Source organism: Talpa europaea, assembly GCF_964194135.1.
Source record: "Talpa europaea genome assembly, chromosome: 14".
NCBI classification, from domain to species: domain Eukaryota; kingdom Metazoa; phylum Chordata; class Mammalia; order Eulipotyphla; family Talpidae; genus Talpa; species Talpa europaea.
In genome coordinates this window covers 76293027-76315477 of record NC_140082.1, presented here as the reverse complement: position 1 = coordinate 76315477, position 22451 = coordinate 76293027, and the positions used below count along the sequence as shown (strand labels likewise).

The window sequence follows — 22451 nt, the reverse complement described above, 5'->3', positions numbered from 1 at the left end:
CTTCTTCAACACTGTGTTAGCTTTTCTGGGTCTTTCATCTCTCCATATAAACTTTAGAATCAGTTTGTTGATATCCATAAAATGTGTCAGGATTCTGATTAGAGTTGCACTGAATCTATAGATCAAGTTGGGGAGAAATGAATCTTGAAAATATTGAGTCTCCCTATTCATGACATGGACTAGCTCTCATTTATTTAGTCCCTCTTTGATTACATTCATCAATTCTATACATTTGCTCAAATAAAGATTTCTACATTTTTATTAGCTTTATACATAAGTATTTTATTTCTTTGGATGCAAATGTAAACCAAAACAATTGCATCAACAATCACTTAAATACTCCTTTAGTAAGTTATTTTCTTCAGCTAATAAATTTAGCTGAGGAAGCTTACTTTCTTCACTAAAGAAAAGGATCTAGGGCTTCCCTGGTGGCACAAGGGATTAAGCAACGCACTATGAAGCAATCCGCAGCGGCCTCTGCAGCACATGTTCAATCCCCAGCCGGCCAGGGAGCAACCCACATGGAGCAGCAGACCTCTCCTGACTCACCCGCTGCTCCCCTCAGCAGTGTATTTCAGTCAGTCTGCCTGTTCTGTTCCCCACTCTGTCTCTGGTGAATCCCCTCAACCCCCGCATCTCTGGCCTATACCCCAGCTCTTGTATGCATAAATAATCTTAAAAAAAAAATAGAAGATATAAATAAAAAAGCAAATGACACTCAAACACAGCTCTGTAACAAACAAATTGTACAACTTACCTCAGAAGCTTAGAAAAAAATAAACACCGCATGAGCACACAAAATTTCTAGCCATCAAAATATTCACACGCTTTAAGAAAAAATGATGAACAATGGATGTGACAAATGCCACTTACATGTCTGACTTTCAAACTTCCTTAACAAAAGAAGCATCCAGCATAAACAAAGAATCCAGGACAGGGAAACAACAAACTTTAGCAATCATGCCAAATGCAGCCCAAAGTCTGTTTTTGTGAACAAAGTTATATAGGAACATAGCCAGGCCCACTTGTTTACACATTGTCTATGGCTGCTTTCAAGCTGCAACAGTAGCTTGAACTAAGCAGATGGGACAGAGTATGGCTCTTAAATCTAAAATACTTATAATCTGACCCTTTAAGAAAAAGTCAGGTCAGGGCCCTCCCTGGTGACACAGGGGTTAAGTCTCAGCACTATGAAGCACACTGCAGCCACTATAGCATGAGTTTGATCCGCAGCCAGGGAGGTGACCCACATGGCGCAGCAGACTTCTCCTGACTTGCCCACTGCTCCCCTCAGCAGTGTATTTCAGTTAGTCTGCCAGTTCTGCTTCCCACTCTGTCTTTGGTGAATCCGCTCACCCCCATGTCTCTGGCCTGTACCCCAGTTCTTATATGTATAAATTAAAAATAAACAAACAAACAAACAAACAAACAAATAAATAAATAAATTCTAAAAAGTCGGGTCACTCTTCAGATAAAGCACCACAGGCCCCACCTGATACACCTCACACCAACCTCATCCATACTTTAAATATTAGTAAAACTGAACGAGTTTTAAGTAAAATTTAGTGACAATTCTAAGTCATTTTTAATATAGTCAAACAACTTTCTGATTATTATCTACACCTAACAAGAGGTCAGTAAAAGTTTGTCACAATGGTCCATCCATGGAATGTCAGAGAAAGAAAAGAAAAACCCTATGTCACTAGGTGGCTCCAGAGTGCAAACTGGTCCAACCACTATGGAAAGCTGTCTGGAGGTTGCTCAGTCTACTAAAAATGGAGCTACCATACCACCCAGCAATTCCACTCCTAGGGATCTACCCAAAGGACACAAAAACATTGATTCAAAAGAACACCTGTACCCCTATGTTTATTGCAGCACTGGAAACAACCCAAATGCCCAAAAAATAGATGATGGGATCAAGAAGATGTGGTACATATACACTGTGGATTATTACTCAGCAATCAAAAAAGATAAACTCATGCCATTTGCAGCAACATGGATGGAGCTAGAAGGAATTATGCTCAGTGAAAGAAGCCAGAAGAAAAAAGAAAAATATCAGATGGTTTCACTTATAACAGGAATGTAGGGGAACCAAATAAGACATGAGTTGAAAAAAAATAATAACAGTACAAAACACAACAAAGCAAAAACAGACAATTATAAATCAGAGACATCCTGCAGGGGAGGAGGAGGGAGAGGGGTGAGAGGGAGGGAGGGAGGGAGGAGCACAGCAGACTGTGGTGATGGGGCACAGGTGCCTTGGGGAAGGAAATTCTATGGGGACTCAATCTGAGGGGATGGGGGAAGCAAATATTGTCTAAAAAAATGTAAAAAATGATAAATGTTAACATTAAAAAAAAGTTAAAAAGAAAAACCTCTGGATGGATGGGTGCTCATGGGACACAAGACTAAACAGACTTACATAAGATTTTTTATAAACCTAAAAAAATAAAAAAAGAAAGACCTGCAAAGTTTAAAAAGGTACTAAAGAAACTGCCTCAAAGGGTTTTAGGTTTACATTTTATACTCACCTTGCAAGCCTTCTAAGAGTTTGGGATAACGAACATGTTCCTCTGTTCCATGCCCAAGTCTTTGGTTGTCACCTTTTCCCCATGAATAAACTTGGCCATCCTTCGTCAACGCAATAGAAAACTGACTTCCACATCGAACTTTGACCACATCCAAGTCTTGAAGCTTTTCTATCAGTTTTGGTGTTTTGCAGCCATCACTACCACCTCTTCCCAATTTCCCATAGTCACCATCTCCCCAAGACCACACTTGACCTAAAAAAATACATATTTAAGTAAAAAATCACTGTACATCTTACTGGAACTTTTAAAGGGCTTATCACTGGCAATCAGGATGGCTAAACATTAGCAAACATTATAATAACAATCAGAAACATTTTAAAACATCAATTATTCTATTTTTAACTCTGATATTTAGTTAAAAAGCAAAATGTCACAGGGTCTCCCTTGTGGCACAGGGATTAAAGTCTCAGCAGTATCAAGCTATCACTGGCCATCGCAGCCTGAGTTCGATCCCTGGCCAGGGAGTTAATCCACATGACGCAGCAGAGCTGTCTGGCCCACTGCTCTCCACAGCAGTGTATCTCAGTAGATCCACCTGCTCTGCTCCCGTTCTGTTTTGTCTCTGGTGAATCCTCTCACTCCCACACCTCTGGCCTGCACCCCAGTTCTTGTATGCACAAACAGAAATAAAATCTTTAAAAATAAAAACAGAATGCCACATAGGAAGGATGATGGCTGCTAACCAGCAAGCTGGCTAGGCACAAGAGAAGTCCAAGTCGTGTAACTTCTGGGCCTCTGCCGAGGACACTCCGGCCCACACTCACTCAGAGAGGAACAACAGAGCAGCTGCTTGAGGGTCACTCCTCTCCAAAGTTCACTCCCTCCAGGGAAGGGGCCCTACTTATCCTGAGTCTGCCCAGAGCAGCATCCTCCACGTACCATTCTCAGTCACAGCAAGGGTCTGTGCATCCCCGCTCCCACAGGCCACGTCAATGACCTTTAATCCTTTGAGCCCAGCTACCAGCATTGGAATGGCCTCGTCTTCACTGGAGCCTGCAAACAGACAGGACGCGCATTAATGCCAGTCCCTCTGAAAAGGCAATGTCCCACTTCCCACCTGAGCAGGCTCAGACTAGATGTACCATGGCCCAAGCGGCCGTAGTTCCCCCGGCCCCAGGTGTAGAGCTCCCCCTCGGCAGTGATAGCTGCGCTGTATGTGCTGCCACACGCGATGTGCACCACGTGCTTCCCAGCCTGCTTTCCAGAGAAGGCAGAGATCACCTTAGGCTCCTCCAGAGGCCTGTAGAGAGAAAGGAGGAAAAGGTGAATGCCTTTCTAGGCATTTCCTAACAACAAAAAAAAAATGTATCACCTCAGGGCTAAACTATCAGCATCAAGACACAAGTCTTTCAGATATCTTAAATCAAACAAGTAACACCTCCATTTTTTAAGTGGGCCCCAACGCCAAGCCTGGAATCCAGCAGGAATATCTAAACAGTATCTGTTACAGTGTCACACAATCAAGTCCACAACTGCTTCATTGAGAGGTCAAAGCATTGGCCCATCCACTTGACAGACTGCTCAGCAGGGAGAAATGAACTGACATGCCCAATGATGTGGCTGAAGCTCAGGAACTCTAAGGCAAAGAGCTAGAAATAAGATACCACACAGTGACTAGAAGATCAGTGACTGCCAGGAGCTAAAGGTAAGGAGTAAGCAAGAGTGCAAAGGGGCCCAAAGAAAACAGCAGGAGCAAAGGAAACGATTGGCAGCCCTCTTTATCCTACCCCTATATATGAGAAAAGCTGAAAAACACGGGGCCTCCCTGGTGGCCTAGGAGTTAAGCCTCAGCACTATCACCACTATGGCCTGAGTTCAATTCCCAGCCAGGGAATCCCACATATGGCACAGCAGACTTCTCCTGTCTCGCCAATTGCTCCCCTTAGCAGTGGATTTCAGTAAAAAATACCCCTATTCTGCTCCCCACTCTGTCTCTGGTGAATCCTCTCACCCCTCACATTTCTGGCCTACCATTTAGTTCTTTTACAAAAAAATAAATAAATAAGTAGAAAAAAAAAATTGGAAAAACACCAGACCACTTTTCCTTTCTATTTTTTTTTAAAGTATCCTAAAAAGAAAGAGGTCAGTTACAGGAGTACACGTACACTGTGTCCCCATGGCCCAGTCGTCCGCCGTCCCCACAGCCCCAGGAATACACCTCTCCCGTGGCCGCCAAGGCCAGGTAGTGGTGACCATCAGAATGCGCAGCGATTTTTACAATGTTTCTTGAGGCAAGTCCCTGGACCAGCTGTGGGGCCTAAAGAGGTGAAAATATAAAGAAAATTAGGCATCAGTTTAAGGACAATGAAAACAGTGACTCTCCTCAACTACACCTCTTACTTTAACAAACCCTCTTCTGACTGACCATGACCCTCTGGCAGCTGCCCCATCTAGCACCAACATGCCCAGACCTGCCACCAGCCCCACAAGAACAGATTCCCTCATTTGTTACCACCTGGCCCTCTGAGTCAAGCGAGTCTATTGGTTAAGTCAGTTAACATGGGCCTCCCTGGTGGTGCAAAGGGTTAAGATGCAACCTTTGAAGCTGTCCGCAGCCACTGCAGCACAAGTTCAATCCCCGGGCAGGGAGTTACCCACATGGAGCAGCAGACCTCTCCTGTCTCACCTGCTGCTCCCCTCAGCAGTGTGTTTCAGTCAATCTGTCTATTCTGTTCCCCACTCTGTCTCTGGTGAATCCTCTCACCTCCACACACCGCTGTACCCCAGTTCTTATATGCATAAATAAATAAATCTTTTTAAAAAAAAAGTCAGTTAGCCAATGGGAACCATGACTGGCAATGAGTGTCACTGTGTGAAGTTCCGGATCTTAAACAACTAAGAAGTTCATCTGTCCCAAAATCTTGACAAAAATGATTACAATTGAGATTAAACACAACTAATAATATACAACGAATAAATACTCATAGGTCTTCAGAAATCAAAGGACTTGAAGAATGACTAGACATCTCCACCACCCATAGTAGGGAACCTTCAGGACACCCACCAGTGTGTCACTATTGTAGGCCTGCGTGTACACGCGGCCGTTCCGAGACAAGATCAGGAAGCGCTTCTCTGCACAGGCGATCTGCATGACCCCCAGGTTGGCAAGGCCTTCACACTGAATTGGTCCAATCACATTGGCATAGTATTTCCATCCTATTAACCCCCAACCTATGACCTCTTGCAACGATCCCTGTAAGATAATAAAAGAAAACATTTTTCTTTATAGCAGCAAGAAAACTTCTTTGTGAAAAGTATGAACATCCTATGCTAAGGGCAATACTGAGTCACTATGAGGTAAGAACAAAGTAAAGAAAGAAGCTGACTTAGGGCCTTCCTGGTGGTGCAGGGGGTTAAGACACAACCTATGAAGCTGTCCGCAGCCTCCACAGCACGAGCTCGATCCCCAGCCAGGGTACTACCCACATGGCGCAGCAGACCTCTCCTGAGTCGCCCACTGCTCCCCTCAGCAGTGTATTTCCGTCAATCTGTTCTGTTCCCCACTGTCTCAGTAAATCCTCCCCCCCCCCCACAAAAACACACCTCTGGCCTGTACCCCAGATCTTGTATGCATAAATAAATAAATCTTTTTTAAAAAAAAAGAATGAAGCTGATTTGAAAGAACTCATATATTCCTTTAGTTAACAGCTAAGATAAAGTGACTAAACAGGTTATTTTTACACAGCATTTTATTTCATCAGGCCTTGCTAAGTAATCCACACTGTAAACACACTTTACAATGCTCAAACCAGGGCCTCCCCGGTGGCGCAGCGGTTGAGCGCTGGGTTGCGAAGCTGCCCGCAGCCTCTGCGGCGCCGGTTCGATCCCCGGCTGCTCCCCAGCCACCGGAGGAGGGTCCCACATGGTGCGCAGACCTCTCCTGCCGCCCGCTGCTCCCCTCAGCAGTGTACTTCGGTCCTTCTGCCTGCTCTGCTCCCCGCTCTGGCTCTGGTGAATTGTCTCACCCTCCCGCGCTTCTGACTGTACCCAGTGCATGTATAAACAAAAACAAACAAACAAATAAATAAATAAACAAACATGCCTCTATTAAAAAAAAAAAAAAAAAGATAAAAAAATAAAAATAAAAAAAAAAAAAAAAAAAAAAAACAATGCTCAAACCAAATCAGCTTACCATTTTGCATCATAACAATGCAGAACCCTGGAAATCTAAGCACAGGCTGAGAGAAAAGTATCACTACTGTCGGTGAAGGTGAAAGGGGTCAAGTCATGTGGGAACAACTTGGCGATAGTACACATGTGAATGTACACACAGAGAAGCAAATGTACATAAACAGCACTGATTAGCAAACTTGTGGCAACACAAGTGTCCACCAATAGAAGACACTTAAAAAAACAATAAAGACAATAAAAAAAATCATGGTACATCACACAGAGAAGACAAAGTAGGCTGTTTTTAAAAAAAAATAGAGAAGCTCTGCTTTTGACACAGAAAGCTCTTCAGTATACTGTGGGTGAAAAACAAGCGACAGAAGTAGTGTGACATGCTGCTACTACATATTCATTCCAGAGAACATTGAAGGATATACACACAAGTGGGAAGCAGCAAGTAGGGAAGCCAGTAGATGGGGATGGGAGATGGAAGTGACCGTGTGTCTTTGCATTGAATTTTGATTTCTGAACCATGTGAATAAATTATTTGTCTGTAAAAAAATAATTTCAAAATGAAATAAATGCTCTTCACGTTAAAAATCAGGCTCTTCACCTTGGAAAACCTGAATTCAAATCCAGAGTTACTCTGTGTGACCCTGGCAAAATGCACTTCCATCTCAACTGACAGTTTTATTTATACAATGGCACAGCACTATGACAATCAGATACCACTGTTTATTTGTGGGTATATTTGTGTGCAGTCTCTGGGCAGGCACACTGGTCTACTGGTGCTGTTACTGCTATAACCAGCATTACTACAGAAAGTCCAGAGCTCTGAGTGTACAAAACGGCACCAGAACCTCTGTGAGGAAGGCAGGATGGCATGTGCTGTATGGATAAAAGCAAGCTCTCTGGAGATGTGGCTCCTGAATCTGGAACCTGGAACAGGGGCTCCTCAACCCCTGTGGCATCAGCGTGCACCTCACTCACTCTGACCACTCACAACCCCTATACTCCAGCATACTTAATGTTGTAAATCAGCTGCCCCCCAATACCAGAGAAAGTGAGTCTCCACACAGGCCCAGGACAAGGGTGAGGGAGGGGCAATGACTGCAGGATAAATACCCCCCACACACACAAACCTTATGAGAGGTTGGCGAGCTACACAGAGGCGGCATGCAGGGCGTGGCCAGGCGGTCCAGGTGTGCCATGACGACGACCGCGGTTTGTCGTAAGTCAATGGCGAGTTCATTGTCTTGAGGGAGAGTAAGATACCTCAGGAAACTCTCATTGGGGCTCAGAGGGCCAGACAGAAGCTAAAGAGAAGTGAACAAGCATTTTCAGAAACAGTGAAAATAATTAAATAACACAATTAGCCTTTAACTATTCTATTTTTGGTACTCACGGTCACGCATTATCTACAGATCTGCTCTGTTTGGCTACCAGACATTAAGTGTTGCTAGGGCACTGACCCACTCATCTATACACCTACCACACAGTGGGACCTGCACGTCTATACTTTGACCACGCACACATGCACTGAGACCATGGGCAGACTCCACATGGGTCACTGACACAGCCCAGCCTCCCTGCAGGCTCACCCCCCAAGGACCTTAGGCAGAGCAAACTTCCTAGGAACACAGCACTGCACTCATATTGGCTGTGAAAACTAAAAACAAAAACCCACTTGTTTTAAATGCTGCCCACGCTGGAGAAACCTAATGCGCTTGTATGAGATTAGCCACATCAACTGCAACTCAACATTGACCTTCAGTATACACCCCACACCTGCCATAATGCTGTAATTGCCAAAAGCACACTGCCCACCAACGCCAACCACCACCACTTGTTAACAAAATTCTAAATATCTTAGAATAACAGAAATGAAGAGAACGATGTAAATGCCAAGTCTCCTTATGATACATACATGGGTGTCACCCTCTGCATGTGGGGCATCTTTGCTGCAGATGATGCTCTGGAATCTTTGCAGCAAAGGGAGCAGAGGGGCACTGGTGCCCTGGGCAGAGCGTTCATTGTCAGTCTCCTGCGTCCCACTGTCCCACAACTGAAGCAACAACAGGATCGCAGATAACATTTGGCTGAAAGAGAAAAACAGATTCAGTTTCTTTGCCATGGTCTGTCAAAAATAAAATCAGACAGGGCCTCCCTGGTGGCACAAGGAGTTAAACACTGCACTGTGAAGCAATCCGCAGCCTCTGAAGCATCAGTTCGATCCCCAGCCCACCAGGGAACAACCCACATGATGCAGCAGACCTCTCCTGTCTCACCCACTAGCTCCCCCTGACAGCATGTTTCAGTCAGTCTGCCTGTTCTGTTCCCCACTTTGTCTCTGGTGAATCCTCTCACCCCCTGCATCTCTGGCCTGTACCCCAGCTCTTGTAGGCATAAATAAATAAATCTTTAAAAATAAAATAAAATCAGACAACCAAGAAAAATTGAAGAACTACTTTAGATTTGAATGGAAGCAAAAATAATGCCATGAAAATAATTCTTGGCAGTAAAATCTCACCAAGATTTTAGCACAAGACTTCTACCTTCTGTTGGTAAGAAGCATAAAGCCAGTTAAGAAGCTCATAAAGCCAGTTAAGGGCCTCCCTAGTGACACAAGGGGTTAAGATGCAGCCTGTAAAGCTAGCCACAGCCACTGCAGCACAAATTCAATCCCCAGCCAGGGAGCTACCCACATGGAAAAGCAGACCTCTCCTGACTCACCCACTGCTCCCCTCAGCACTGTATTTCAGTCAGTCTGCCTTTTCTGTTACCCACTCTGTCTTTGGTGAATCCTCCCACCCCCCACATCTCTGGCCTGTACCCCAGCTCTTGTACACATAAATAAATAAATCTTTAAAAAAAAAAAAAAGAAGCTCAAATAGCACTTGCTACAGGGAACTTTGAGGATCTTACATTCATGAATAATAATTTGAAAAATTAATTTTAATTGGCGAAAAAAGAAGTTTTCATACAACTAGAAAACTGAAAATAAAAAAAGTGAAGAAAAGCTAAGTAAGCCCAGGTATGAACAAATGAGAGAGGTCTGGGACATGGTTCTTTGATTATATAACTATGACACATTTGCTGCCATCAATAGAGATTCTATGAAATGCCACAAAATGCAGGCAATGTTTGAATACAGAAGCACAGCCTTGCAGCGCCTCACCTCAGTGTGCCTCTCTGCACAGCCAGCTCCAGCAGGATGGCCAAGGCCAGGTGCTGGTCCTGCAGAGGGATGCTCCCCGGCCCTTTGATACCAGGCGTCCCATGAACATCCCTGAAACGACAGCCATGGGTGCAGGGAGAAGGTAACATTAGCACTTAAATACTAAGGTATTAAGTTAATTATATATTCTACCATTCAGTATCAAGTTTCTGAGACTTGCTACTCATATGTGTCTAGACTTAAATGTATTCAGAGACGTTAAAGTATACAACTAACTTATAAAGATGCTGTCATTAAAAATATTATTCAGATATCATTAATTATAGATTATATCAGAAGACATATTTCAAGTTTCTGTAGCATAAATTTATTTACATCACTCTTCAAAAGAAGTAGAAAAATGTTTAGATATGTTTCCAGTTTCAATGAAGTGTGAGGCTGTTTGAGTATCAACATTACTCTACAGAACTAGACAACCAAGTTCTAAAACCTGAGAATCCATAGGTAAAACATCTAAGTTATCTTTGATTAAAGAAATCATTTTAATTGCTCCACAACAAAAATTAACACGTATCCTTAACTCAAGATGGGCGAAAAAGGATCCTTCAACATCACCATTACAGTTGAAGTTTTTAAATTAATTCCAGATCTATTTTCAGGACCTCAACCCTAAACCCCAAAGCAGTTCATTGGCACAGAGACCGCCGGTGTCCCTGCTCACCAGAAAGGGCACAGCAGTGACCTCGCATGAGATGGAGAAGGGACTCACTTTTCCTCTACATTTCTCTTTGCTGTTAATTTTTTTATTGAGAAAACACATTTTCTTTAAATTTAAAAACCATCACCAAAATGCATAGCACCCAAGACCAAAGTCCACGGTTTTCCTTAAGGAAAATGATTCACATTCAAGTATTTTCACACTAAAAAGATCTTGATCTTGAGTAGCTCTTTAGTTCCATGTTGTCTATTAAGGCAATACCCATCACTCAGAACCGTGGCACCCACATTCTCAACAAGGCACACATGGGTGCTCTAACACTTCTAAGTGACTGATCCCCAAATCATAAAATATCTGACAAAAATAGGTTACAAAGGCATTTCCCATTCCATTCAATATGACACCTTCCGAAGGGTCCAACAGAGTGTCAAAAGTCAAACATGAAAAAGCTGAGGACCAGGATCTAGCATCAAAGGGCTGAGGTTGTGCTGGAAACACAGTGCAAGAACCAACCTACCGAGTCTCTTAGCTCGAGAGAGAGGAGGGCGAAAGGAGACTGTGAAGATGGGAATGGAAGGAACTCACCCTGTCACGACAGACCTGAGGAACCTGGTTGCTCTCTCCACCACCTCCAGCCACACAGAGGACACTGTGCTCTCATCGAAGAGTGAGGCCTCGGGCAGGGCTCTCAGGGCATCCAGGGACTCCTGCAGCAGCTCACTGCAGAGGTCCGCATCCTCCCCTAGGCACACACAAGCAGCAGAGAAGGCACCCACTCCCTGGCAGCACGGAAGAGCCAAGCTACCCGACTTTCCCAGTGGGGCCTCCTCCCCTCAGCCTGAGAGGACACCACTGCCACGTTTTCAACTCTTAGTTTCCTCTCAAAGAGCTATTCCAAGACTCTAGAGACTAAAATTTAATCTAGTTGCCTCAAAATAGTCCTTTTATAACTCTCACACAAGCAATTCCTACTCTTCTAGAAAATAAAACAATAAGGAGGCACTCCACTGCAGTGGTATACCAGGTGTGTGTGTATTCAACACTCTTTTTAAAAGAAGCACAGACCTGAAAGTCAAATAGATTCTGAAGTCTCTCATTTACACTCAAAGAACAAGGAGGCACAGAGAGCATATGGGATGGGCCCAGGGGCTCAAGGTGCAGAGATGAGGGGCGAACCCACGTCTCCCCATGGAGGAGGGAGACACATACCTGAGCGCCAGGCCCGACGCAAGAAGGCGAAGGCGAAGGAGAGGGCTGCTCGGGACCCGACTCTCGCAAGTCCTTCCACACCTTTGCCTGTGGGCCGGGAGCTGCAGAGGACACACAGGAGTGGTGAGAAGTGCGCAAATACCAAAATAAAATCATGATCACAAACAGATTTGTATCACAGGTGATCAATGGTATTCTTTAGGCAACAGAATCACACGTGACTTTTAAGTTTTGTTGTTTAAACTACGTCATTTGTAAAGGAAGTTTCCTCCTTAAGGTAAAGAAATTATAAAGAATTTTCAACAACTCAGAAACGTGCTCATGAAATAAGCTCAGGGAGATGGTGTGGTGTGGGGTCGGTGAGGGCAGATGCAAGTAGAAAGTAAACAGATACATAAGCCAAGGGCAGGGGGAGCTCATGTAGGAAAGAAAAGGCAGGTAAGGATCACTCAGAGAATAAATAGAACAACCGTCTAAGACTATGGGTCTGCAGAATCTAGACATTTGGCCATATTTACTTTGGTTCTTTCCCCTTTTTGAAAGGTCCACATGGCTGCCAGATACAGAGGCCCTATGCACTTGTCCTCCTTCCTCCCCCTACCCTGCTGAGGCTGCCTCTCCTACCTATAATGTTCATCATTCCCAAGTGTTTTACTTTTTTATTATGTAGATGCGCTAATTTAAAAAGACATGGCTTCCAGAAAGAAAAAGAAAAATACCGGATGGTCTCACTCATAGCAGGAATCTAGAACACTTAAATAAGGGACCAGGAAAAAGAATAACTATAAGAAAGAAAATATCAAAATCAACAAACAACTGTGAACCAGAAACACTCTAAGGGGTTGGGGGGTGGGGAAAGGAGGGCTTGGGGTCAAAATAAGGGGGTTGTAATTGTATGGGGAATATAAAAATAAAATTTAAATAAAAATAAATAAATATATATATATATATATATATATATATATATAAAGACATGGCTTCATTTTGCATGTTTTTAAATTACACAAATGGTTTACCCTAAAAATTATTTCAAAAAATTTAGGGCCTCCCTAGTGGCACAAGGGGTTAAGATGCAACCTATGAAGCTATCTGCAGCCACTGCAGCACAAGTTCAATTCCCGGCCAGGGAGCAACCCACAGCAGACCTCTTCTGTCTCACCCACTGCTCTCCTCAGCAGTGTATTTCAGTCAATCTGCCTGTTCTGTTCCCGACTCTGTCTCTGGTGAATCCTCTCACCCCCTACACCTCTGGCCTGTACCCCAGCTCTTGTATGCATAAATAAATAAATCTTTTGAAAAAATAAGAAATGCTTGTGCCTCCCCTGGTGGCGCAGTGGTTAAGCGCTGGGCTGCGAGGCTGCCTGCAGCCTCTGCAGTGCTGGTTCGTTCCATGGCCGCCAGCGAGGGTCCCACAAAAAAAAAAAAAAAAAAGAAGAAGAAGAAGAAATGCTATTAAAAATGGGTAACAAAAATGAGAGAAAAAACAGATAATGACATGGAATGATCTCAAGGCACAGTGTCAGGTAAAGTGAGCAGTGAAGAATACGGGACCCCACTGTGGCAGCCAGATGCTCCTCTGTGCCTAGTGATGGGACGCTCAGGAGGAGACACAAGAAACTGATCAGTTCCTGGGAGACAAGAATCAGAGATTTCAATTTTACTTCTGAGTAAGAGATATAAACATTACAAGATACAGATGTGTAAGCCTTGCAATCTTTAAGACAGAAAGCACACATACAGTCTATTCAGATGAGGGTGCCTGAGTGCCCTTTGAAAAAGCTGCCCCAGAAGTAGCACAATACTGAGATTCCCCTGAAATAATTGGGATCTTACCCCTGCAGAAGAGCTGAGCAGTTCCAAATCTGTACAGTGTAAGAACTGTTAAATCTTCAATATGCAGCTCTTTTACAGATGTGCAAGAGGAAAAAAAAGAAATAGCTTGGACCTACTCCCATCTGCACCTGTCAACTATCCAACCCAAAGTTGGTTCCACAAAAATGGCAAACTCCCCACTAGTTAATAAATTGAGAAATGAGGAAAAAAAATCCACAAAAGTTTAGAAACATCACTACATATCACTGTGGTGAGGGACATCCACATATCTGATAAATCACATGGAAACATGTATGCACACGCATGCACACGCACAAAGTTGAGAGCTTATAAAACATGGGAAATCAGAACAGGACACATAAAAAGACAGCCTGGTTGTGATACTGAGCTATAATCTGCCAGTGGCTACCATGAGAGAAACTGGATAGAGGAGGTACAGTCTCTCTGCACGGCTTCTTACAGCTGCAAGTGAATCTACAATTATCTCAAAATAAAAAGGTATGTTTTAATTTTGCAAATTTCCTCCATTTGATGAGAGATAGATTTCAATTAATCCATCGGCCTTTATGTCACCACAAAGAAAAAGATACAAAGGAAAATCAGCTGGGCTCTGGGTCACTTTTGCATTACAGGAAATTTATTGATTTAACGAACACACAGCCATGGGTGGAGAATCTAGAATCTACCACCCATATAGGCAGAACCCCTCTATGATCAGTGACCAGCATAGAGTCACTCACTCTCCAGAGTAGAAGGAAGGAGTGAAAGGTGCTGCTGGCTATAGTGAAACAGGCAGGAATTCTCCCCTGTCACTGATCTAATTCATCTTAAAACTACTTCCCAAACAGGGCCTCCCCTGGTGGCGCAGTGGTTGAGCACTGGGCTGTGAAGCTGTCCGCAGACTCTGCAGCGCTGGTTCGATCCCCGGCCACCGGCAAGAGTCCCACATGGCGCGCAGACCTCTCCTGCCACGCCCGCTGCTCCCCCCAGCAGTGTACTTTGGTCCTTCTGCCTGCTCTGCTCCCCGCTCTGGCTCTGGTGAATTCTCTCACCCTCCCGCGCTTCTGACTGTACCCAGTGCATGTATAAACCAAAAAACAAAACAAACAAATAAATAAAATAAATAAGACATGCCTCTAGAAAATTAAAAAAATAAAATAAAATTTTATAAAAAAAATAAAATAAAAACGCACTTTTTTTTAATTTAATTTAATTTTTTTAATTTTCTAGAGGCATGTCTTATTTATTTTATTTATTTGTTTGTTTTGTTTTTTGGTTTATACATGCACTGGGTACAGTCAGAAGCGTGGGAGGGTGAGAGAATTCACCAGAGCCAGAGCGGGGAGCAGAGCAGGCAGAAGGACCGAAGTACACTGCTGAGGGGAGCAGCGGGCGGCAGGAGAGGTCTGCGCGCCATGTGGGACCCTCCTCTGGTGGCCGGGGAGCAGCCGGGGATCGAACCGGCGCCGCAGAGGCCGCGGGCAGCTTCGCAACCCAGCGCTCAACCACTGCGCCACCTGGGAGGCCCACCCCCCCGCACTTTTGACTGTACCCAGTGCTTGTATAAATAAATAAATAAATAAATCTTTAAAAAAAAAAAAAAACTACTTCCCAAATATATGACATGTAATATGATTTCAACTAGATTTAGAAAGAAAAAAAAAAAACCCAAGAAAATATGCTAGATTTAACACTTCTTTTCTCTGGGAGGTAAGATGATTTTTTATTTTTACCCCTGCTTCTTTCTACCTCCTGTACTTTCCATATGTTCCTTAGGGAGCTAGTTAATATTACACTCACACAAAGCCAACTATATAAAATATGGGTTCTATGTAGAAATCATTTAGTCTACTCTCATGAGAACAAAAGTCTGGTAGACAGCAACAAATGCAATTTTACACAAAGCCTTAATTTATGCATGCTGGTGACTATTAGTTAATGCCTCAGAGGAAAATCTGCTTGATGTATAGCAACATACTAAAAACTATATGCCTAAAAGCATCATCTAATAAAATACAAAAGCCATATTAGGAAGGAAAAAATGAAACACCTAAACTAGCTATGAGTAAATATTACAATCTATTTCTTATCCAAAGCAAAACAAAAAGAATGTAAGGTTCCCATCCCATTTTCAAGTATAGACATCTAAACCTCTGGCTGGCTTCTAAAGTTACTGACAGAATAGGACCTTTAAAATAATGACACTGACTATACTGCATGACCTATATGCCCAGCGTGCACAAATAATGTATCAGCTAAACAAATCACTACATGAGCAAATTGGCAACGCCATTCTCCACATTTTAGGAAATAAATGAAAACGGAAACAAGGGAAAAGGAAAATGTCATAGATGACCTTATTTTTAAAGTCTAAATTAAGCTTTCCTAAACAAAGCAGTCTGAATTTTCTATTTGGCTGGTATCAGAACTCTTCTTGTTCACAATATTACCTTTTTTTGTCCACAGGAGGCACAGAAATGCTGCTTTTCCACTTAACTTTGACATTCTCCTGGAAAACAGTTCTATTCAAGGCAATGAAATATCGCTCCAAAATGACCAGCCTCTGCTTGAGTCTCAGAGCTGACAGGGTGGTGGTGGCTGACTGGACGGCCAGAGCCTGCTGCTCTTTCACCAATACAGAGAGACACTCTTTCAGCTCATTCACATCTGGAAAAAGAAAACATCACAGAGAGATGCTTCTTCAGCTTATTCACATCTAGAAACAAGGCAGAGATATCCCACCTCTCAGGATCTACAGCAGTTTGTTGCAAGGTGGAGAAAATGCTTAATAGTAACAGGTAACACTTGGGTGCTTAGGATGTACCAAAAGTGGTTGTAAAAACTTTTGACCCATCTTAGCTCATCACCTCTCACTGCCACCATCAAGCAGTAGCGCTGTACGCTTACGGAGGAGGCAACTGAGACACAGAGAACTTGTTCAAGGTCACCCCAAGAAGGTCCCCAGTGGTACTAGGGACAGACCACTCCTAGTTTCTATGATATACAATTGTGGTGAGTTCTGTATATAATGTATGTATTACACCTAGACAAACCACTCAAAAGCTATACAAAAAAAAAAAAAAAGCTATACAAAAAGGTATACTCAAAACCACTATAAATAAATAAAAATGAAACTTGAAAAAATGGAAAAGAAAACACAAAAGGGCAAATTTCTATGATTCTATTTATATATAATTAATCAAAATCCTAAAACAGTAGATTCTAGAATAAGGAGTAAAGAAAGAATAAAAGGGATGTTATTGTTGTAAGCTTTCAGTCTGGGAAGATGATAAGGTTCTGGAACAGAGGTGATGGATGCACTGAACTGTACATTTAAAAATGAGAAGTGGTAAATTGCTTGTTACACATATTTTACCACAATATTAAAAAAAGTCTGAATTAATTTGTTTTTAATTCCATGACCCAAAAAAGTCCATCTTGATAACCAGAAAAGGAGGGCCACTCAAGCTTTCCAAAGCACCACAATCCCAGAAGATGCTAATACCTGGCTGCTTGCCCCACACCCAGCTCTCTAGGATTGCCTTGGCCTTATATGCAGGCACAGGAGTTTCTTCTTCATCCTTTTTCTCTTTATCATTCAGATCCTCTTTCTTTGTTCCACTTTGAGAGTCAACACCATCATCTGGAAAATTAAATTATTTTTAAATCTGTAAATTACTTTTCAAAATAACATCCTCTTGTCTCTGCAAATGACCCTCCCAGAAATGGTAATTCAGTTACAATACATATTATTAACAGAAAGTTTGATGATTTAAAAAAAAAATTACATGAATCATCACTGTAATAGGCTCAACATGATTTACAAGGTGAGGAACAATCCGGTAGTAACCCTTTTAACAAAGAAACCATTTTATCAAATTCTTCTTTGAAGAACAGCTTGCAAAATGATATTTCATCAATTTCCTACATGTCACAACTAAGACCCTTGGTCTTGACATTTAACTTTTATCCAGTGATTAACTGCTGTATGTCCATAGGAATATAACCCAACAATCATTTTAGGCTTTATACAATGCCCCACTCCACCATCAAGTAGAACCACTGCTACACAGAACTCCTGCCACTGACAGAAATCAAGAGCACTGGGACCCTTGGGCCTCCCCTGGTGGCGCAGGAGGTTGAGCACCACGCTGTGAAGCTGTCCGCAGCCTCTCCAGCACCGGTTCGATCCTGGCCGGCCGGTGAGGGTCCCACATGGTGAGGGTCCCACATGGCGCAGCAGACCTCTCCTGTCTCACCCGCTGCTCCCCTCAGCAGTGTATTTCGTCAGTCTGCCTGTTCTGTTCCCCACTCTGTCTCTGGTGAGTCCTCTCACCCTCCCACAAATCTTGCCTGTACCCCGTTCTTACATAAATAAATAAATCAAAAAAAAAAAAAAAAAAAAAGAGCACTGGTACCCAAGAGAAAAACTCAGAATTATGACTGTGGGTCTCTGATAATTTAAAATTTCAGTCAAAAGCAAATGCCACAAAACTACTTACACAACCACGTGAAGGGAGAACAAATCTTAATCTTCACATGTAAACATGTTCCCTTCTAGGCAGCCTTTACCATATGAATTATTTTCTAAATGACATAATTACAAATATACACCTAAATCTGTGAGATTATATCATATTGCAAAAAGTAAGACATATCTAAAAGCATCTAAACCAAGTGACAAGAAATTCCTGTATTCTGTAAGAAAAATCAGGCATTTGATAGAAAGAAGAAACCGCAAATAGCTAATGCTATTTGAGATAGCATTAGCTATCTTAGTTTGAGATATCATTAGTTTGAGATAACTCAAACTCACTCTTAGAAACATAAATTAAAACCATAAAATACAGGCCTCCCTCATGGCGCAAGGGGTTAAGAGGCAGCACTATGAAGCTATCCACAGCCACTGCAGCACGAGTTTAATCCCCAGCCAGGGAGATAACCTACATGCCACATCAAACCTCACCTAACTCATGCACTGCTCCCCTCAGCAGTGTATTTCAGTCAATGCACCTTTCCTGTTCTGTCTCTGGTGAATCCTCTCAACCCCGCATCTCTGACCTGTACCCCAGTTCTTGTATGCATAAATAAATAAAAAATAAAATAAAATAATAATTTACACTCACCAAATCGGAGATTGTTAGAAAGCTAAAAAGTAAGCTCAGTGACAGGGTTTTTACCCCTTTTCATCCGATTTCATTTACTGACTATCCCAAGTGCCTGGACATGTGTCAGCGAGTAAGCTCTGGATGATCTGCTCAATAACCAAGCAGTGCCAGGTGTTGGTAGAAACATGGGATTAGAAGCACATACTTCAGCACTCCTGGCCGGAGGGGAACCCACAATTAGACCAGGGTGCAACCTGAGTTATGAGGCGCTCTTCTAGGTGCTACAGGCCCACCAGGGTACCTTGGAGGTGGCCCATCATCAGAAGCGTGAAGCACTGAAATGCAAAATGGTTTAACATACCCTGGGTGCAACTTAACAACTAAGTGCTTCACAGCACCAGCAGCAAACTGTGGCTAAGGAACCGCACATTCCATTCACATAAACCAAAGCACACGTAGAGCACATATTGTATATGTGAAGCCATAAAAACAGAAGGGCATACAAACATGTTAAAAAGGAAAACTTTTCAAAGGATCTTAGAAATGGTGGGCTAGGAATTGAGGAGTGAGAGGAGCCAGGTGACCCTCTGCCCTTGAGTCCCAAGACAGGCTCAGTCACCAGCACATTCCTGGGTCCCATTCTTGAACCCTCCTAACACAGCTCTGGTTAACACCACCTCTCATGTTTACAGAAATACCCAAACTCCTTGGAATTAAATACACATTACAAAAGTAAAAGCATATAGCACCTCTAAATTAAGTTCTACAGATCTACTTAAAACATAGGAAAGGTTCTCAACCCTCATGATATAACAGAAGCACAGGGTGAGGGGCTTTGAGAGACAGACACACACACACACATATATTTTTCACACACACACACACACACATATTTTTAACCCCATGCCTGAATTCCAGTACCTGAGATTCTGATTTAGTGAGTCTGGGCAGCAGCATTATTAAGTTCCCAGATATATTGTTTTAATTATTATTGAATGTTAATTTTTAATATTCAGCCAGGATTAAGAACCACTGGCCTAGAAAATAAAAGTTTTACTAAGACAAGGCGTTGCAACTGACTGAACTACAGTGGAAGTTTAACATACTAAAGCCACTCTTAATAGAATAAATTAAGGCCACACAGAAGCCTACAAAGTTTTCAAAAAACAAGACGAATGAGAGAAAGGACAAGTCACCGTTGCACTCATGTGCAACTACTTATCTTTTTACTAAAAATAATGAAATAATCGCTATTGAATTTTATGACTAAGAACAGGGGGTTGTTAATTTTTTAACTTTGCTCAAGGATGAGAAAAATGTCCTAAACAAAAAACCTCTCAGAATTCAACCCCAGACAAGCTGTTATGCATTAGGTCAGTTAGCTTCTCTGAACCTCAATTCTGCCATCAGTGAAAACTCAAAAGCCACCTCCAATGGCTACATGCAGTTACTACACCTGTGTGGAGGGACTATATGGGGAGGGGCAGCGACTTGGTGCTGTTTCCATGAGTCAACCATCCACGACTCACTGGACATAGTGAGTGTGACCTTACATGAGACAGACCTGATCTTGGAGAGAGGGAGTGGCACGGCCTGAAGAGGAGGGCCACCACGACTCCAAAGCCACCAAATGCATTCCTCTGTTGAAGAAGGTTCACTTATTTTTTGTTTTACTTTAATCACTACCTTTAAAAAAGCATGTTCACTATCATTTGCTCCTTAAAATAGACTATTAAAAAAAACTATGGGTAACATATATATTAGTCAAGGATCTCTACAAAAACAAAATCAACAAAATGGTGGCGTGTGTGTGCGTGAGTACACATTTATACATACAAGTGCATGTGTGTGAACATATGCACATACATACACACACATGGGTTAAGGTAATGGAGGAACTGGCGCACAGTCTTGTGGAGGTGCAAGTCCAAAATGTGCACAGCAGACCTGCAGGCTAGAGACCCAGAGAGCAGCTGACTGGCAGTTTAAACCAAACGCAGTGAGTTGGCAGAAATCCTACTTACTGGAGGAGAAGTCAGTGTTTTTTCTATTTAGTAGTTTGGCTCTTCAACTGATTGGATGAGGCCCACCCACATACGGAGGATAATCTGTTTTACCCAAGTCCATGGATTTAAATGTGAATCTCATCCAGCTGACACATTCACCAAAAAAAAATTCATAATATTTGACCAATATCAAGGTACCATGGACTAGTCAATTTACAGATAAAATTAACCAGCACACTAAGGATCATAATTAACCAAATATTATTAAAAATAGCTATTATATATGTTTTCGTAGGAGAATGAAATTTGTTTTTTAGTTACAGAGAAGTACAAGCACAAATTGAAGAGATTTTGGTTGTGAAAACTTTCTAATGGCACACAAACAAGGAAGTGGCCGTTCAAACACCTTGACTCATCTGTACTGTAAAGACACAGTGCAACATTCATTATTTCTAGTTCACTTTATTACAAATGTAACACTGGTAATATGACCTCACAAAAAACATCTGCATGGCTTCCCCTGGTGGCACAGCAGTTGAGCGCTGGGCTGAGAAGTTGCCCACAGCCTCTGCAGTGCCGGTTCCATCCCCGGCCACAGGCGAGGGACCCACATGGCACGCAGACCTCTCCTGCCGCGCCCACTGCTCCCCGGAGCAGTGTATTTGCTTGTATAAATAAATAAATCTTTAAAAAAAAAAATCTGCAGCAACAGATTAAGGACAAAGATTCCTGAGGTCATTTAATAGGAAAATTAGTCTCAAATGAAAAATATAAAGTCATCTTACCAAATCAATTATGGGATTTTTAAAAGATGCAGAAATAAAATTTACAAAGAATACTCTGTAGAGCAAAGCAGCTCAAAGCACCCATCTGAGTGACACAATAAAGAACATGTCAGTGTCCCATCCTCCCCAGGACAGTCTGCTCAGCGCCAGTTGGCCTAAAGGTACGAGGTAGCAGGAGGCCGCTCACTGATTCATTACACAGACGCTCACCAGACTCCTGCTGTGTGCCCTGTGCCTGCTTGATGCTATGGTGCACAACAACAGAGCCAACCCCCGTGGGTCATGGCTAAGTGCAGAGTTGTTCCAAGGCAGGGTGAGGAGCATGAGCAAGCAATGGAGGGTGAAGGAGTAGGAAGCATAATAAATGAGGCAGGGCCAGGGAGAGGTACGTGAAGAAGGCAGATGAGGCAGGTGAGTGAGACACGCAGGATGAGGGACTGAGCACAGGGCCTGGTACAGGATCTCAGGAACCCTCCCTGGAAGTTTCCCGAATCACTCTGCTCTGTTTTCTTCCCACTGCCAGCTTTCAACCATTGCCCCAGTTAGAACAGAAGCTCCAGAAATGCGGGGGCCATGCCTGATTCACTCACCATCATCTGGCTCATTCATCCAGTACCTACAACCCCCTCACTGACAGACACCCCCCAAGTCAGGTGAACCAATGAACAAATCAATGAATGACCTGCACAACAAGGCTCAACTCAGTGAGTGTCTCCCTGGGAGACACATTTCAGCAAAGTTCCTGGGACCGCAGAGGGAGAAAGAGCTGGAAGAGCTGACAGAGACAGGAAGGAAGTTACGATTCCGGCACTACCCATGATGGCTCATGGCCACGAGCAGCTGCCCACAGGCTCGGGTGCTGCATTCTGAGCATGGTCCTCGCCCATTCACGAAAGCTTCCTCCATTCTA

At 42.9% G+C, this 22451-nt stretch overlaps 1 protein-coding gene across 1 annotated transcript in view; it reads right to left on the bottom strand.

Moving 5' to 3' along the window:
- HERC2 (HECT and RLD domain containing E3 ubiquitin protein ligase 2) overlaps positions 1-22451 on the bottom strand; it is a gene marked incomplete at both ends in the record, with an annotated part of 160691 nt that overhangs the window by 109347 nt on the left and 28893 nt on the right. Inside the window, 12 exons of the mRNA XM_084253432.1 lie at positions 2535-2786; positions 3474-3587; positions 3677-3834; positions 4700-4851; positions 5599-5787; positions 7847-8020; positions 8632-8803; positions 9883-9993; positions 11186-11342; positions 11810-11910; positions 16093-16309; positions 17148-17285. Coding sequence (XP_084109558.1) covers positions 2535-2786; positions 3474-3587; positions 3677-3834; positions 4700-4851; positions 5599-5787; positions 7847-8020; positions 8632-8803; positions 9883-9993; positions 11186-11342; positions 11810-11910; positions 16093-16309; positions 17148-17285 — 1935 coding nt within the window. The remainder of the gene's footprint in view (positions 1-2534; positions 2787-3473; positions 3588-3676; positions 3835-4699; positions 4852-5598; positions 5788-7846; positions 8021-8631; positions 8804-9882; positions 9994-11185; positions 11343-11809; positions 11911-16092; positions 16310-17147; positions 17286-22451) is intronic.